The sequence below is a fragment of the Urocampus carinirostris genome, chromosome 10, assembly GCF_059441175.1.
Source record: "Urocampus carinirostris isolate Australia breed hairy pipefish chromosome 10, RoL_Ucar_1.0, whole genome shotgun sequence".
Taxonomy (NCBI): Eukaryota; Metazoa; Chordata; class Actinopteri; order Syngnathiformes; family Syngnathidae; genus Urocampus; species Urocampus carinirostris.
The window spans coordinates 12,753,559-12,770,121 of NC_142358.1; the positions used below are offsets into that span (position 1 = coordinate 12,753,559).

General features: G+C 38.2%; 1 protein-coding gene across 10 annotated transcripts in view; it reads right to left on the minus strand.

Annotated features, from left to right (window-relative positions):
- The window catches only part of synrg (synergin, gamma), a 40,145-nt gene that overhangs the window by 3,034 nt on the left and 20,548 nt on the right, over window positions 1–16,563 (minus strand). For 6 of the 10 annotated variants that reach the window (XM_088344923.1, XM_088344921.1, XM_088344916.1 and 3 more), the window contains 8 exons: window positions 13,014–13,520; window positions 10,035–10,198; window positions 9,899–9,952; window positions 8,393–8,489; window positions 8,178–8,326; window positions 6,377–6,487; window positions 6,259–6,297; window positions 1,846–1,878 (listed from right to left, as the gene is read on the minus strand). In XM_088344923.1, the coding sequence (XP_088201049.1) occupies window positions 1,846–1,878; window positions 6,259–6,297; window positions 6,377–6,487; window positions 8,178–8,326; window positions 8,393–8,489; window positions 9,899–9,952; window positions 10,035–10,198; window positions 13,014–13,520 (1,154 nt within the window). The remainder of the gene's footprint in view (window positions 1–1,845; window positions 1,879–6,258; window positions 6,298–6,376; window positions 6,488–8,177; window positions 8,327–8,392; window positions 8,490–9,898; window positions 9,953–10,034; window positions 10,199–13,013; window positions 13,521–16,563) is intronic. The other 4 variants (XM_088344924.1, XM_088344918.1, XM_088344917.1 and 1 more) reach the window with 3 other exon arrangements.

Here is a 16,563-nt window from a genome sequence, read left to right on the forward strand (position 1 = left end):
TTCAACCCTACCGGTGCTAAGGGACTCAGAGAACTGTCGTTACATTCATAACTTTTGGATTACAGTTTTGTGTTCAAACTGAAAGCCAATATTAGATAGATAAAATCAAATTTTAGAGTCTAGTTTCAGGTTTTAAATAGGAGATAAGGGTTTTAAACAGGGTTATGTTTTCACTCATTGGCTAGGGTTTTCAAACTAGGATTTCAAAGTAGGGTTTTAAACAACTAAAGTTTGAGTTCAAAACCAGAATTATATTTTTAAATTTGCGGTTGGTTGGTAGTGTTTTAAAAAAGGGTTATATTCAAACAAGGATTTCAGAGTATGTTCTAAACAATAAAGGAGTTGGGTTACAGTTTGGGTTTCAACTGAAAGCCAATATTAGTTTTTCTAGACTCTGGTTTGCAATGGGAGGTAAAGTTTTTACTGATGTTTATGGTTTCACTCACGGTTAGGGTTTTCAAATTAGGATTTCAAAGTAGGGTTTTAAAGGAATACAGTTTAAATTCAAAGCCGGTATTATATTTGCAAGATATAATTTGGGTCTGAAATTTTCACAAGTGGTAGGGTTTTCAACCAGGATTATGTAAAACTAGCTTGAACTGAAAAATAAATCAAATGAAAGCCAGTGTAATTTTGTACCTAAAATTTTAAAGTCTAGATTCAGTTTTGTAATCGGAAGCAGGCTTTTTACCCAGATTTACATTTTCACTGCTTGGTTAGTTTTCAAAGATTTTTAAATAAGGTTTCCAACAATTTGAGTGTGGGTTTAAGGCAACTCTTATAGTGTAGGTCAGAATTTATCATAGGGGGTATGGTTTTAAGCAAGAGTTATAGTTTCACTCCTTCATTCACGTTTTCCAACAGTTTCAAAGTAGGGTTTTAAACAATAAGGCCTTTGGGTTGCAGTTTCAAATTTTAAAGTCTGGATCCTGGTTTCTGATAGGAGGTTTTTACCCAGGATTTCCTCTCCTTGGTTAGGGTTTTCAAAATAGGGTCTAGGAATGAGGTTTGGGATAATTGGGTAATTGGAGGCTCAAGTAGAACTTCAAAAAAAAGATAGGGTTTCACATATGCTATAAAGCACAGGTGTCAAACAGGCGGCCCGCGGGCCAGATCAGGCCCGCTAAGGGATTGAATCCGGCCCGTGAGACAACACTCAGAGAAGCGCAAGAGAAAAACGAGCCGCAGGTTGATATATGTCAACTTGATGTTGCCAAAGCTAGGTGCCTCCCACAAAGACACTGTACTTGTATTTATTTATCTCTCTCTCTCTCTCTCTCTTTATTTTCCACCCCTTTTCTCCCTCTCTCTCTCTCTTTCATTTCCACCCTTTTCTCCCTCTCTCTCTCTCTTCCACCCCTTTTCTCCCACTCTCTGTCTCTTTCACTCTCTATTTCTCTCTTTTTCTCTTCCTTTGTTGCTCTTTGTCTCTTTCTCTCTCTGTCTTTATAACTTATTTTGCTCTAACTTCCCTTTTTCCTTTTCTCTTCCTACCTTTCACACTTTCTTTTCTCCTTTCTCTCTGTCTTTCTATTTCCCTGAGGATTTCTTTCCCCCTCTGTCATGACTTCTCTTTTTATCTCTTTTGTTTCTCACCATCTCTCCCTCTCTCTCTTTCTTTGTCCCGCCCTCTCTCCTTTTCCCTCCCTCTTTCTCTTATTTTTTTATTTCTCTTTTTCTTTCACTTTAATCTACTCGTCAGGCCCCCGATAGAATGTTTGTTCTATCGTGTGGCCCCCGAGTTCAAATGAGTTTGACACCCCTGCTATAAAGGAAAGATTAAGGTTTTGAGACTCCAAACTAAAAAAAAAAATGTGTTGCGCTATAAATCAAGTCAACATTTACCATAGACTTGCGAACACTTTCTGGAGTCAATGCCTGAAATCACAACAGAGTCAACACGGGAGCGAGAGAGAAAAAAAAAGTGAGATCCGTATATAGCACCTTCAAGCAGAAACAGAAGCATCGCCAGAAAGACTCAGTGCTCTTTTCTAATCAAACTGATCTTTCAAGTTAACTGTAGCTTGAAACTATTGAAATGTCTGAATCTATCATAGATGCTAGCTCCAGAGCCAATAAGACAGCATGGTGAGCCAGAGGACACTTGATGAAATAATCATGTGGCGTTGGCACAATAAAAGCAAGATGGCGCCACTAATCAGCCAGCGTGACGTCAACAGTTCGTTTTGCGTATTTCGCTCTGATTGAAAAATTGGCCCTGCAGGATTTTCATAATTCCTGTGGTCAAAGTTGCCTCATTTAGAGGCAAAACCTTTTAAAAATGACCCCCAAAAATGTTTTATTTTGTTGGTGGGCACAACAGAGAGTAGTAACTCAACAGGTGGAAATCCAAAGGGATCCAAATGCCCTGAATGAGTATTTAAACAGATGACCTGGGTAAGGCTGATTGAAAGGGTGTTATTTGATCACTAGATGTCACTCTACTGTGTAGTGCACTTGAAAATAAGCACGAGGAAGAATTGATGGTGACTCAGTGACCAAATCACTGTGGGGTGTTTTTTAAAATTCTAATTTAAAATAAAAGTCAATTGATTAATATGGAATTGCATTTCCTTTACATAATCAGCTAAATTTTCAGTGGATTGTTTTAAAAAGTTTTATTATCAAATAGATTTGTGAGAAAAATGTGTTGAAGTCAATTTTTGGTGTATTTTTACTCTTGTCTTTGAATGTGACACGGAAACATTTTCTTTTGACAATCAGAATTGTCTATTAAATTCCGGTTGAAGGAATGATGATTAACCAAAAGCAAACAAAAACTGTTTACCAATGACTACCTTTGCATAATTCAATTTTAGATGTAATCATTTTTACTGGTCCTTGTTCATCTAAGCATGCACTTTCCAATATATTTATATTAATGAATATGGAAAATAATTCAAATCACATTGAACTGTAGTTTATTCAGAAAGTTAGTATGCAAGCATTTCAAATTCAATAAAAATGTATTACCCGAAGAGTAGTTCTTGTCAAAATATTCTTGTCAATATAAATGGACTGATGCTTTTATTGATAAAAAGGCAACAATAGAATATATTAAGTGTTTTTTTTCATATTTAATGTATACATTTATGTATTCAAGGTCAAAACATTTTAAAACTGTCATCATTTCTAATAATCAACAATTAATCTCTCATCAGTTTCTTATCGGAATCTGCTGGAAATAAACAAAGTACTTCTTTGGTTGCATTATTCAGAATTGTCCACCTTTTTATAAAAGGACTTAGTTCTCTTTATCAAAAATATTGCAAGAGTACAGCAAACTATTTGTACAGGATTGACTAAAAAACCCAGTCACATCAAGCTTGCACTACAGAGTCTAATTTCTTCAGAAACCTACAAGAATAGCAACAAAGGAACTAAATTGGCAAAGTAGGCTTTCTCACTCTCCCTGCTCACCTTTCAAGCATCGGTACTCCGGTACAGAGTGAGCAGACAACAATGACCCGCATTGAGTGTGTGCTAAAAGGACCCCACTAACAGACCACTGATTGCTCAATGGCTAAGCTAGCAACAGTTACTAGGAGCAACATCAACGCGTTGGATTTTTTTTTCCCACTGCAGTATTAATGGCTTCGCCCTACCATTAAACACTGCGGCAGGCAGTTTTCAAATTGAGTGTTCATCAACCTTTTTGAAACTGAGAGCTCCTCTAATGTTACTGATCAGCACGAACTTCTAAAATAACAATACATGATATTACTATGTTATTACCGGGTTGCAATTATTGGTAGTAGGGTTGAATTAGGATCAGTTAACCCCTAAAACATCTGCATTGTGCAAGGGCACTGAGTGCTTTACATATATAAATGAGGAAGATATTTACATGTATTTAAAGGGACAGTGTGTGTGATTTGACCACTAGAAGTGGCTGTATCGTGTTGTGTAGCTGAAAATGAAAGCGTAAAAGCCCAAGGAGGATTACAAACGACGTGGGCTGAAAATGAGCAAACCACACCATTTTTCTTCTAATTTGTTCGCCAACCTTTTACAAGTTTTTTGAGGGAGAACTTTTTGAGTCATGGGCATCATTGGGTTGATAAAAGTGGCAGAGGGCCCAGATTAAAAGGGGAAAAAAATGATTGATTGATATCATACAAAGTCTCAAAAATGGGCTATACGTTTTTTTTTTTTTAAATACTTGTATACATGGAGGTATGTAAAGTACATTTCTTTTGAGAGTTGTATTAAAATAGACAATATCATCAAAATGGTTTTGAAATTGCCATAAGTGAGACAATTCATGCGTGTTGTCCTTTTTTAAGCAATAAAGTTGATAATATGCATTGAAACAAATTTTCTTATGCGTAAAATTAAATAAATATCTTGATTAAAAGAAAAGTATGTGACCAAAAAATTGCATGTATAGAAAAAGGTTTCATGATTTTGTTTAATCAGGCAGGTACCTACATGAAGGAAAGGTAGGGACATGAGTGCCACCAAAAATACAATTTCCTTTTTTTTACCATATCGTCACACTAATAACATAATTGCCTAAGTCATTTTTATGACTTTTGAGAAAAAATGTCTAGATCACGAGTTAGAAAGAAATGTTTGTTTTGTTATCTGCTTTCTATGGGAAACCTATTCAGGCAAAAATTTCAATTTGACCCACCGAAGTGAGTTATGCACTTATCATTAGTGCAACAAGGTTTTAAGAGTATAGTTATAACTGACTTGGGCACTTGTGCTGTTTTCTATGGGAAGCGGATTTAGGCAAAACTGGCCCACCAAAGTGAGTGATGCACGTGTTATTATTGTGACTACCGTAAAATCAAAACTATAAGCAGCGACCTTTTCCCCAAGCTTTCAACCCAGCGGCTTTTATGCAACAATGCAGCATTTTTCATAATGGCTGCCAGGGGCGCCTGTAAAGGTAAGAAAAAGAAGCGTAGAATATATGTGTTGAGGAAGACGCAAGCTTTGTGCATGAATAAAACTAGCATAAACAAATCAAGATGGAAAAGGTGCCGATCAAAAGGGGAGTGCTTACTACCATATTGGAAATAATTTTACAAGTCTGTTAATTTTAAACGGATATAATGTGGCAAAACCAACGTATTACAAGAAGCAACGTCCAACAAAGCAGATATGTTTAGGGCAAATATCTGCTATTGGAATAAATATTTGACGTGGTTGGATTCTATGGGTTGTCCTTGATGTAACATAGCCATTCAAAGAGGTTGACGACAGCCATGGGACTTAATGGTGGGTTAGGCCAGCTTTATAGTTTTTGGGCATCTCGTTTCGGTCTGATCGGGGTGTTTTTCTGATGAGTATTTATTGAAATGGTCATCATATCCCAAGAGTTTAAGCTTCCAAATAATATGTTGCATGACATATTTTAGAGACTGCTGACATCGTACGGACACGCATTTGTTTGCCAGTAGGCCGGCGGAACAATGAGGGTTTGAGGTACTAAATATTATCAAAACTGTGTACCATCTTTCTTGGTCAATAACTCATATTTCAATGTGGGCACATGCTGCTTATAGTCAGGTGCGGCTTATGTATGTACAAAATGGTTTGCGGCTGTACTGGTTGTGGCTTATAATCAGGTGCAATCTATAGTCTGAATTTTACGGTACATATTATCATATTTATATCATTTACATTTGGCGGGCTGGATCAAAATGACATGTGGACCGCCGAGTTGTAGTTTGCCCACTTCTGTTGTAGCAGCAGGATGGCTGACAATGATGTCAGCTCCATCTAGCTGAGGCTCATGTTATGTCAAATAAATACAAATTCCTTTACCAATGAGTATTTTACAAAGTGCACGTTTATATGATAGTTCCTCTATTCAAGTAATTATATACAATCAATATTATTATTTTTTTAATTACTTTTTTTTCTGCTAGGTGGCGCTGAATGATACAAACTGATTATGCGAATTATTTCTCATGCCAGTTAGTAATCAAATCTTTTTTTAAAACTTAAAATGACCACTGGTGAGCTACTTCAGAACCTGGTGCCCGTGTGCTCCGCATTAATGACCCCCGGTCAAATTTAATCAAGGTCCCTGGGAAAAGGACCTTAACATTACTTCCTGTGTCTTAAAAGAAATGTCTTTGCAAGAGTTTTCCTCATTCAAGTCTGATTTTGTCCAATGGGAAAAAGTTTCAGAAGTCAAACCAGGCCCCATGCACACGCATCCAGCTCATCCGCAAGAAAAGCCCAGCCAAGCTCAGCCTTCACCCCCACCATATGCAAAGAGCACAAGCGCATTTCTCCTACTCGTTTAAAAAGGCGTCCGAGCGCGCTCGCTTCTTTGATCTGCAAACAATCACGCAAAGTTGCAGAAAAGTCACAACATTCTAACAAAAACGTTTGCGTGAGGTGAGAATGTGCAAACCTTGCTGTGAGAGTCGACATTGAGCAGGCACACCCCGCAGGCCAGCTCCTTAGCGTTCTTGATTCCGTGTCGCAAGATGCAGGATGTGAAATCCAGAGAGCTTTCGTCGGGCTGAGCGAGGGATTAAAATAAAACGGAATGAACAATGATGCCTAAATGTGGGGTGTGTAGTTTAAGGTGTCCTTAAAAAGTTCGAAAATCCTTTATATGTTTTTTCACCGCGCCCAACTGCTTTTATCTTACGTTTACCCTCCGTATTCTGGCCACGGAACGCATTACGGTGGAGGAAAGAAGGTGGAGGGAGGAATGTGATTTCAAGCATGTGCTCGCATTTTTTTTTTTATTCCAGGATGAAAACAGTTTGAAATACAGTCCAAATGCCAACCCAAACCCCCAAAAAGATGAAAAAGAAAAATCTTTAATCGAGCGTATCTAAGAATTGCACATACTTGCACGCTAAAAAAAGAGCTTTAAAGGGACTGCAATGATGATTTTCGCCAGAAGATGGCGTCCGCAAATAGAATATTCTGACATTGCAGAGACCGCCTTTAAAGTTTTAGCTTTCAGTTTGAAGTCCAGCTAGAAGACTTTATTGAAAAAATTAATAAAGTCAATACAACTTTTTCATCAAATAAAACGGAGATGTAGGGGCTGGGGGAACACCCAAGATTAGCTAAATTGTTTGCCATCTTCCATATCTAGATAATTTTGCTGACTTTTTGTTGCCATCATTTTATTTTTTTTCTCCTTTATTTCAGAAAAAAGACACAGTAAAATGACTACATAGTTGTTTTAAATATCACTAGTTAACTGAAGTGTTTTTTTGTGATGTTATTTTACTAGAACAAAATGTAGCAAAACCACACACAAGGTTTTTTGGATTAAATATGCACTAAACTAAAAAAAAAAAATCCTAAAACAGGCTAAATTATTTTCTCAAGAGGTAAGAACACTACTATTGTTTGTTCATTTTCGGTTGGATTTTTCTCATTTTCCTGGGAAATTAAAAGCTAAATAAAAAAAAAATTATCCATTCATCCATTATCCCATCCCAGCTATCTTCGGGCAGTGGGCAGGGGACAGCCTGAACTGGTTACCAGCCAGTCGCAGGGCACACAGGGACAGACAATTCACTCGCTCATTCACACCTAGGGACAATTTGGACTGGCCAATTAACCTGACATTCATGTTTTTGGAAAGTGTGAGGAAACCGGGGTGCCAGGCGGAAACCCACGCAAGCATGGGGAGAACATGCAAACTACACACAGAAGGTTCGATCTCATGACCTCAGAACTGTGTCACACACACGCTAACCACTGCACCGCCACCGCCGCTCTCGCTCTCTCTTGTGAAATTAAATTTTCAAATATGAAACTGAAGCAGATAATTTATTTTTTTTGTATACTATTTTATGCCTCAAGGTCCGCAAAAGAAAAAAGTGTGTCTTGACTCAAAATAGGTCGAGAAACACTGAGATAGACTAACATGATTTTTCTGAATATAAACTGGTTGGTTAATGAATAAATGCATATAAAGTTCTCAAAGTCAGCAGCACCTCTAAAGTCAATCTTGAGCTAATAGAGCAGCTCTGCAGTGAACATTCTCTTATGATATTGACAGCGACTCTCATTGGGAAGGCGCCAATGGCGCCGCTGGCTCAGTCAGCAGCATGTGTGTGGGCGAGTGTTTGACGTTTGCCATTTGGAGAGGGTTGGGATCTATCTCAAGTGTTTCTCGACTTAACATTTGAGTCTTGAAGCGAATCTAGTGTCATTTTTGTGGTGAGATGGGCGTGTCTCACCACCAGCTTGGCCAGCGACATGAAACTGGTGAGGTTGTTCCACACACGACTGATGTCTTTAAGCAGCTGTTGCAGCTTCTCCGAGCACACCGCCGTCGCCTTGACGCCCAACTCCACTCTCCTGGTCACGCGGTACACTTCCACTACACCTAATGTGCGCACACCAGTTTTTAGGGTCAACATTGAAATGTGGAAATGTGTCATTGCGTGCTCACCCAGAAGATACTCCATGCCCTGAGCAGACTGGATGACTTCAGTGCACACAGAGGAGCTGCTGATGCCGTTCAGCGTGTTGTTGGCTTTAGTGATGACCTTGACGTGCGAGGTGTAATTTTAAAACAAGTCACTGCATGTAGAGTCATAATTGTATGATTTTTCAGTTATTTCCTTTTCATTCTTTAAATAGTCTCATCAATATTTAAAATAAGTTAGCAATTAAGTGGAATTTAATGCACCTTATTATTATCCATATCTTGGAATGTGTTTTTTTTACTTATTCTCAATGTATCTATTCATTTAGTCATCATACAGTCTCTACATTGTTCTAAAAGGCATTCAGATTTACTACTGGAGGGGTCAAGCCTAATGTCTTAACATACCACCAGCAGGATTCAATCTGGCCAAAGGAGTGGTGTGCAACTAGGATTTTGGAAATTTTCCACTGACTTATGTTTCGTTTTTGTCAGAGCTCTACCTTTGGTATATAAATGATTGGCAGCCATTTTAAAAGCGCACGTTAAACACCATCACAGTTTTGTTTGTTTTAAGGCAATTTTATTGTAAATATAAATATTTATAAAAAAATCAGCGTAACTGCTCAACTCCAGCACTTGTTTTACTCGTCGTGTCACACAACCTTGATGTTGTACGAACACAAGGAGGAAGAAAGTTACCCCCATTTTTTTAAACATGCCCCCTAAAAGATTGTACCTCAAAGCTGTAAAATGTAGTTCAGTTGAGCTAAAACTTCTTAAAGAAAAACTAAGTGAATTAAAAAACTTGTAATTGAGTGTCATAAAAAAGCAGACATTTTATCGTACTTTAAAATATTGACTGATTCAGTTAACTGAAATGATTTTGACGGTCATTTAAAAACTTAATTCTAATTAATTGCATTACTTAAACAATAAACTTTTTCCCTTTTTTCACTAATAAACTGCAGATTTTAAATCTTCATAAATTGAGAATAAAATATTTGTCTTAGACTTTTCATTAAAACAATGTCACCATTATAATAAAATCTTGTTAACCTAATATAAATTATGTTGAATATTTTCGGTTACTGGTACAATAAATTTATTGTAGTTTTGTGTTATTTGCATTTTAAAAACGATCAGTAGGAAAAAAAAGGCTGAAGAATGATTATTCGGAGTCATTTTTTTCGATGACAGATGGCAGTTTTAATATTGGTGACATAATTGTGTTTTTCAGTTTGTTTCGGGGCTAATTCTTTTTTTCCAAGCAAGGACGTTGTCCTGGGGCTTCAAAGTTGAAATTACACCAATTCTTGTTTTATTGCTCATAAAAAATGTATATAGGCTTCAATGGAGTACAGTGAATTTATTGGGGTAATTTAGACATGAGTGGGCCTGGTGTATTGCTAATGGAATTCCCCAAACTGCTAAATTATGCATTGTTAAAAATGTACAACACGGTACTTCTTTTCATGTAAGCATGTGAATAAATTAATTACAATGCCTCAGAATGATGAATAAACAAACCTCAAGGGCACTTGCCAAACACCTCTGCCACTCATAAGCATAGCGCTCGCTCTCCTAGGACATGACAAAGATGGAAACACATTCATTTGTCAACAGTGATGTTCAGCCATCCCAACAGTAAGCTTGAGGGATTCACCTCCACTTCCCCAGTCAGATCCTTGTACTTGTCGCGGATGACGGGCAAGGTTGGCTTTTCGCTCAGTGTGCTGGATCGGTCTCGGAAGGGCTGCTCTGCGGGCAGGGATGCGGGCGGGCGTCCGATTTCCTTCTCTCCGAGACTGTGACTGCGTTTGTGGGAGCCTGAAGTTAAGAAAGAAGAGGATTTATTATAGGGTCATAAAAACATACAGTAGTTTGACTTTGTTAAAATAAATATACCTGTATAAACATATGTTAAACCTCACTGTATTAAGCAAATCAGTACCATTGATGTCAAAAATGTTAACTTTCACTGTCTTAGTAGGCAAAAGACGACAACCTTTTATTTTAACCCATTCACGGCCATTCATAGCCATTACTGTAGCTAGCCATATCGAAGTTAACGGATCGGCTGGCGAAGAAAAAAAGAAGAAAAATTGGGGAACTTATTTGATGGCTTAAGACACATTGGACAAACTTGTGGCCCGCGAGACAATCTTTCAGATCTGATTTGCCCCTATGTCCCGGTCCGAAGCCTACGATCTGAGAGTGCCGGTCTTCTGGTGATCACAAGAGCAAAGAAGTGTTCTGCTGGTTCGAGAGCGTTCTCCATCCGGGCACCAGTGCTGTGGAATGCTCTTCCCCATGAGATCCGATCTGCAACCTCAGTGGAAATGTTTAAATCTAAGCTTAAAACTCACTTCTACTCCATAGCATATGAATAACCTACTCTTCTCGTCGGCTGAAAAATAGTCTGTGTAATATAGTGTAATAATCTGTGAAGCCCTTTGAGACTCTTCGTGATTTAGGGCTATACAAATAAAAATGACTTGACAAGAAAAAAATGAGTTGTATAATGTCATCCAATGACTTGCAATTTTTAGATATGTCCACTGGATGTCGCCAAGGCCAGGCGCTACTCGCAAAGCACTCATTGTAACTGTATTTGATGACTACCGTTAATCGACCACAAGACATTGCGGAAACCCATATTATTGGTATTTGACCTGATACAAAAGTCACGGATGTGCTGTTCAAGGCAATGTGAAAAATACAAAACAAAAGAAATAGCACTAAGATGTTGTTGCAGAAGTTTACAGAAGCTTTAGTTTCTTTCTATAATATATGTTAAATCAAATAGCAATGTTCCCAGATTCAGGTTAACATTATAAAAAAAATAAAAAGCCGAAATACTTTTTCAATTATTAATACTTTTTTAATATAAATATACAGTTGATAAAGAATAAAAGAGATTAAATCTTGGTAAAAGAGGGGGAAAAAAACATCAAATTTCTTACATCCCTGAATAATACTTTAAATGTGACCCTTCGAACAACCCTTTAGACCTAAGGCACACTATTTGTGCAGCCTGTTTTTTCTACCCTTTTTGACACCCAACGTTTGGCAGTGGATTAGATAATTTATTTCATAATTTCAAGTCAGTCCAAAGAGCAAAATTGATGTGAGAAATTGAAGACCATCAAGGTCACAAATCTCATAAATCAAGGTAACATTTGCTTTCAAAATCTGGTTTATTATTGCTTCATTCTGCCTGAAAGGATCATTTAACAATTTGGGATTGTAATAATTATACGCCAGACGATTGCACACATAATAATAATTCATTGGCACGCCACCACCATGCCACAGGCCATGCCAGACAAGAGACGCAAGCAAGTTGTCCTGGCTAAGGGTTATCTGAATACGACTGGCACCCGCTCCAAGCTACTTGCGGCGATATGAGTCACCCTCCCTGGCCTTTTCATAATCCACATAAATAAAGCCCTGGGAGCAATCAAAAGGCAGCTGAGGGAGATATTTATTTGACAAATGAGCTTTGATGACTATGCGGAAAACTTTAAATAAATTATTCATGGTGCATAATACAGTAATCTGTATCAGTAATTTGGTTCATCAACGCTTGATTACAATCATTTCCCCATTTAAAAGTGGGGTGCATCGTTTGAGGTGTCCTTAAAAAGTTCAATGTTAAATATTCTTTCTGTCAGATATGCCCAACTGAGTTCAAACAGCCGTGTTTTTTTTTCCCATCGCGCCTATCTGCTTTTGTCTTTTGGCGCAACACAGGATGAAGGAGGAATGGGAGGACGAAGGGAGCGGTAAAGAGTGAAAACATGCTTTTCCCTGCGGTTTAGGGGGTGTCTTTTTTTTTGTGTATGATGGATGATTCATCATTCGCTCTTCTTTTAAGATATTTTGAAACAATAAGCACTCGGGGCGGCAGTAGCTCAGGAGGTAGAGCGATCGTTTTAGCAGATTGCTGGCAACCATCACGGGATTGTAGAAACAGTAGAAAAACAATTATTCAGAGAAAAATAATATAGTTACCCGGGTTTATTAATTGCTATAAGCACTACCTATAAAAATAAGTATCCCAGCACTGCAGCTACACGTGCATTATTACTTTTGGTTCACAGATCAATGGCACATAGTGAAAATGACAAAAAATAAAGTTGTTTCCTCACAAGAATAGCAAGTACCTTATTTTTTCGGGAGGAGATATCCATGATATGCCTGTGCCTGATTCCAGTTGGCCTTGTAACTTCCTTGTTGCCCGATTATATCAACAATTATCCAAAATTCTTTAGTTTCAAAAAAAATCAATGAACATTTGGTTGGACCATCTAGTCGCCCTTTTGCATTCTGTTGCAATCATCCTTTTTGTGCTCTCGCATCCTTGTCCATCATCGAGATTGTTTTTTTATCAAACATCAGTCTCGAGTCTGTTAACATGCATGTACTTGCCCGTGAATCATGATCTCACTCGACAGAGGCTGAAATGAGGACAAAAGCCAGAGGTGGCGCCCGCGACTAAAAAAGTTCCTCTTTTAATAACCCTTTTCATGTTATGAATAGATGTCCCCAAATGAGAGTTTTAGAACAATAATAAGCACCTTGCAAAGAAATGATTTAAAAAAACAAACAAACAAAAAAAAAAACAACAAAAAAACCTCACCTTGAACAGATAAGTCAAATGTCGCCAGCTCGTTCTTGATCATCTCCTCACTGGATTTGACTTTGGGCGTAACGCAAGCCTTCAAGAAGTCAGACTTGCCAAACTTAGGCTTGTCTCCTTGAAAGGCGCCAAAATCATCCAACATCTCGCTTGGGTTCGCTTCCGAGCTGGCCTCGGCAGGCAAATCAGCCTCCTCAGAAACAGTGCCGGCAAAGTCCCCAAAGTCGTCTTCGTTCTCATTGCGTTCCCTGGCGTCAAAGTCTGCAAAGGCTTTGAATTTATCGTCCTCGTTGTGGTGGGATGTGTCAACTCTGGCCTGAGGAGGGGTCGAGGTGCTTTCTGAATTCTGTTCAGTTTTTCGGATCGGCATGAAAGGCGAAGGGACGTTGCTCCTGGTTCCTGGCAGCTTGTTGGCCTCGGCGCACTCCTCTCGGTCTGACCAGTCGTAATTGGCCAGGGTGCTGAGGCCTGTTGTCCCAAAGGGATCGAAATTCATTTCGTCTCCTTCTGTAATGACAACAGGGACATGCCAGTGCACCCTCGGGATAGCGCAAACGTTATGAGACAAACTTTGGAATGACAATGACAGACATTCCCTTCCTTTAAATGTCGTTTTCTCCTCGAGTGATTGCATTTTGGTTATCACAGTAGACTTACCTGAGGCAGTAACAGGCAGTGAACAGCATCTTTAATGGATTTTTTAAAGTCAGGGTCTTAAGATTACTAGTCAAAACCGGTATGTATTCAGCACTCACCACAATCTAAATCAGGAGTTGAGAACATATGGCTCGCGAGCCAGGTGTGGCTCTTTTTATGAGTACCGTATTTTCACGATTATAAGGAGCACCGGGTTATAAGGCGCAGTCCCCGAAAATAGTTTTTTGTCATTTATTTTTCATACATAAGCGCGCACCGGACTATAAGACGCTACAGCGGGAACAAAATCAGTCAGATAGTCTTATTAACCCCTTAACATTCAGACAGCTCGCAAAGAAGCGAATACGGACACGGTGTTTGTACAATATCACCAATCACTCAAATGGGTTTTTCCACATATCATTAGGAAGGTTAAACTCTTGGGATTCAAGAAATGCCAAACATTTTTTAATTTCTATTTTCTTTTGCGCTGACAACTATGTGGACAGCAAAGTAAGAATTTTATGGTGCAGGGAAAGGTGGTTCTTTACTGTGCCTATGACGATAAACACTTTGAATTGAAATTAATTTAAAAATTACTCATCACAGAAACATCAAGATCAGTCTGAAACACGATACTGGGAAAATATAAGGCTGAGGTAGCTCACCAAAGTCGTCTTGCAGCCATCACGTTCAATAATAATACGCAACCATGGTCCTCTTACATTCGTGAGTGTAGTAAATCGAACCGTGTAAAATATTTACACGCTCCAAAAGACGCAATAATGCCGACATACAGAAGAAAAAATCCACAGAGAAGTATCGATGGACGTTGCTTTTTGCTAGCTGTCTGTTTAGCCCCATAGTTCCTGTTCACAAATACAGACTAGTAAAAATTGTTTTTTTCATGCTGTAGAGCAGGGGTAGGGAACCTATGGCTCGGGAGCCATATATGGCTCTTTTCATGAGTACATATGGCTCCGAAATAAAATGTAACTATTGCACATCTCTCTGTGGCGTTCCAGAGTCAAGTGATTTCATTCCGATTTTGGTCCAAATAAAGCCGAACCAACTTAATGCAGAAGTTCGATAAGAAACCATTTAAACTGATAAATAAAAACGCTGGCAAACGACTTTGATTGGGTGAGCAGAACAGGTGGGCGAATCTCTGCAAACTGTGCAAGGCACTTCCATCTCTCTCTCTCGCTCAGTGCAGTCTACACCGAAAGTGAATATGACGATATGCTTATCGTTTGCAGTAATTTGTGACATTTTCACAAAAGAACTTTGCATGCACATTGTTTTGAAACCGTTATTAAGGACAAATTTCATGGAAAAAAATGGCCTCAACACTCTTAAGGTGGAAGACAAAATTGTAAATGGCATATTTATATTGATTTGGGACACAGGATTTGAAATTATTATCATTTCATACATTTGATTAAATCATCAAATGACACACAGTGAAATAAAATGTGCTAAGAATTAGCTTTTGTCTAGAGAGCGTGTTTGGCAGTTTTTTCAATTTTGTCTGAAAATATATGATGTGGCTCTCTCAATTTCTTTTTAAAACAATTTTGCTTTTATGGCTCTTTGGGTCAAAAAAGTTCCTGACCCCTGCCGTAGAGCAACCAAAAGTGTGATTCACGTTCATCTTTTTCGGCCAATTGCAGGCTTTGTTTTGCTCCGCTTTGGCCCATGCGAGCCTGTAAATGCTAAAAAGGACCCGCCTCCTTTACCTCCGAATAACTTAAGCCAATAATGACCGATTCAAATGATTATTGACACATTGTTTAGGAAATGAAACGCCGGTATATATATCCCAGCATACACTGCGGACTATTTCACCTACGGAAAAAAATCTAGTCGGTGGCTGCTTGCGACTCAATATTGATCCATGTATAAGGCATTGTAAGGCACATGGTCAGCTTTTGAAAAAAATAAAGGCTTTTAGGTGCGCCTTATAGTCGTGAAAATACAACAAATATGGCTCAGATATAAAATGCACTTTTTTAACGCATTTAGGCCGGGAGCACAATACTGCGTTTCTACCACTAGCGGAAGAAGCGCTGTAGTGCTTTTCTATCTTTAAGGCTGTTAAAAAGAAATGTGATTGGATTTTTTTCCCCTTGTCCCTTAGCCATTGAGATGCATCAGAAAATTCACGTGTTTGTGAATTCCCTGGATATTTTTTTCAAGCGCACGCGAAAAATGAAAGCATGACGGTCATAAACAATGCGCTTGAGGACTTATTTTCAAAGCTGTCAACATTTTTTATCTATAAAACGAAAAGAAGGACAAATATTGACAACTAAATTCCCAAGGTTAGAGCTGTGACGATGTCCCATCGTAAAAGATAAATACTTCTGTATCCTTCTTAGTTGCAGTATTTAAATTTTTCAAAATAACTCTTTTCACGCCTTGTTTGAAAACCATTGTTCGCAAAAAGCAAATACACAATGTACTTCAAAGATCTTAAAATATGGCTCTGGCATTAATTTTTATATATTTGTGAAATAATCAAAAATCACACAATCAAATTAAATGCACTGAAGAAATAGCTTCTGTCTGTATAGCCAGTTTGGTGGTTATGTTGTTTTATTAAAATTTACAGTGAGGCTCAACCCCCCCAATATAATAAAAATATTTTGCATTTGTGGCTCTTTCATCTAAATGTTTGTCCTTAAGAGCAAATTAAAGTGAGAGATTTTCCTCCTCTTGTTCGTCATTTTGCAGAGGTTGAAAGTCATAAATGACAGAAATAAGGGGTGAGGGGTAATCCAAACAAAATCCCTTTTAGAATCCCCTTATAATACAGATTCAATTTTCAGGTTATGAGTCACATTAACTATGTTTTGAAATGACTTATATCTGTGATTGATTTATAATTGACGAGATTAATAACTCACAAATA